We start from the raw sequence: 2,025 nt of genomic DNA on the forward strand, positions 1-2,025 counted from the left end.
TTTTATTTAATAAATATATAAAAATTTTTTATAAAAAAATTTTTATATTTTTTTTTTTTTTTTTTTTTTTTTTTTTTTTTTTTTTATTTCTTTTTAAAAAAAATTTTTGTAAATAATTAAAAACATCAAAAAAAAAAAAAAAAAAATTGTGTTATTATTAAAAAAAAATTTATAGATGTATAATTAAACAATGTGTTCAAAGTATGATTATATAAATTAAAAAAAAAAACATATAAATATATAGGTATATATAAAGATGAAATGATAATACAAAAAAAAAATTCTATATACATGTTTTAAATATAATACAAATGATAAATAAAATATATGAGTCTTTTCCTTTTGGTTCATTAGCGAGCTTCATATTGCATAACTGTAAAAAATAAAATAAATAAAAAGATACATATATATATATATATATATATATATATATATATATATATATATTACATAATAGAAGAATGAATATGCTTAATTTGTCTTTATAACATTTATATTAATATTACCTCTTCTACTTCTCTTCTTGAAGAAAATTTTTGATCCACAATTTTTACAACGAAGTGATGCGTTCGGTGGTATTACAGTGTCAATACCACATTCTAAAATAAAATTAAGGTATAACAAATATATTTTTGTATATATAATATATATATATATATATTATGTTGCATTTGTTACCTCCACATATATATACCACAGGTTCTGTTGATATATCTTCATCTTGTTCTCTTATATACATTTTTTTAATTAACTTTTTGTAAATAAATAAAAATATACTTTTTTAAAAATAAGATAGTTTAAAAAAAAAGGCAATGCCAAATATACTTAATATATATAAAAACACTTGATAATAAAAATTCAATGCCTTTTTTTTTTTTTTTTTTATTATGAGACGTGACTTTATTTATACATGGATAATATATTAATAATAATATAAACAAACGTATTTTTAAAAATAATAATATATTTAATTCTATTTCTTTTTCTTTTATGTTTTTTTAAAAAAAAAAGAAAAAAAAAAAAAAATTAAAACAAATTATAAAATAAGATTTACATATTATATATTTATTTTATATGATTATAGAAAAAATATTTAAAAAAAAAAAAAAAAAAAAAAAAATACATAAATATATAAATATACATATATATATATATATATATATATATTATATATATAATATATTTTTAATATAACATATATAATAAAGGATCTATAAAATGTTTTTTTCCCTTATATGAAAATAAATAAAAATATATAATAATATTATATATAATATGTATATATTATTATATTATGAGCCATAATATATAATATATATATATAATATGAATATATTATAATACATAAATTTTTGAATAAGTCCAAAATGTAAATATAAACTCATACTTTATATATATATATATAATAAATGTATAATGGTTCTATATATTTATATACGTATACAAGTGCAGTATATTAAGATGACCCTTATATAATATACTAAAATATATAGAAGAGTAAACTCAAATTAAATATTGTTTATTATATATTTACTATAAGCTTGAATTATTTTATGTTGTTCCTATTTATTTTATATTTTCTTTTAATATCATAAAAAATAACCCAAGGGTTGGAGGAAAAAAAAAAAAAATATATATATATATTAATATTCTTTTAAAATATAATAATACATATATATATATATATATATATATTTATATTTTTTTTTTTTTTTTTTTTTTTTTTGTTTTGTTTTGTTTTTAATTTTCAAGATTTATAAATAAAAAAAAAAAAAGAATATATTTTTGCACATTTTGTATATATATATAATATGTATAATATATATAAGTATATATATATTGGAATAGGAAAAAAAACATCAAAAAGTGAAAAAAAGAAAAAAAATGTATAAAATTTAAAATAATAAAATATTAATATATTAAAAAAAAAAAAAAAAAAAAAAAAAAAAAAAAAAAAAAAATATTTATAAAAAAAAAAAAAAAAAAAAAAAAATTTATTTTATTTATAAAAATAAATAATTTATA

General features: G+C 12.4%; 1 protein-coding gene across 1 annotated transcript; it reads right to left on the reverse strand.

The window, feature by feature from the left end:
• Positions 1-350: 350 nt before the first annotated feature.
• Positions 351-739, reverse strand: PGSY75_1342700 (putative transcription activator; the record flags this gene model as incomplete). Its single annotated transcript, XM_018787460.1, has 3 exons — positions 351-373; positions 507-599; positions 679-739. 3 exons carry the CDS (start codon positions 737-739, stop codon positions 351-353), a joined length of 177 nt encoding a protein of 58 aa, XP_018640202.1.
• Positions 740-2,025: the final 1,286 nt, after the last annotated feature.

Source organism: Plasmodium gaboni, chromosome 13 (assembly GCF_001602025.1).
Source record: "Plasmodium gaboni strain SY75 chromosome 13, whole genome shotgun sequence".
In the NCBI taxonomy this organism is placed as follows: Eukaryota; Apicomplexa; class Aconoidasida; order Haemosporida; family Plasmodiidae; genus Plasmodium; species Plasmodium gaboni.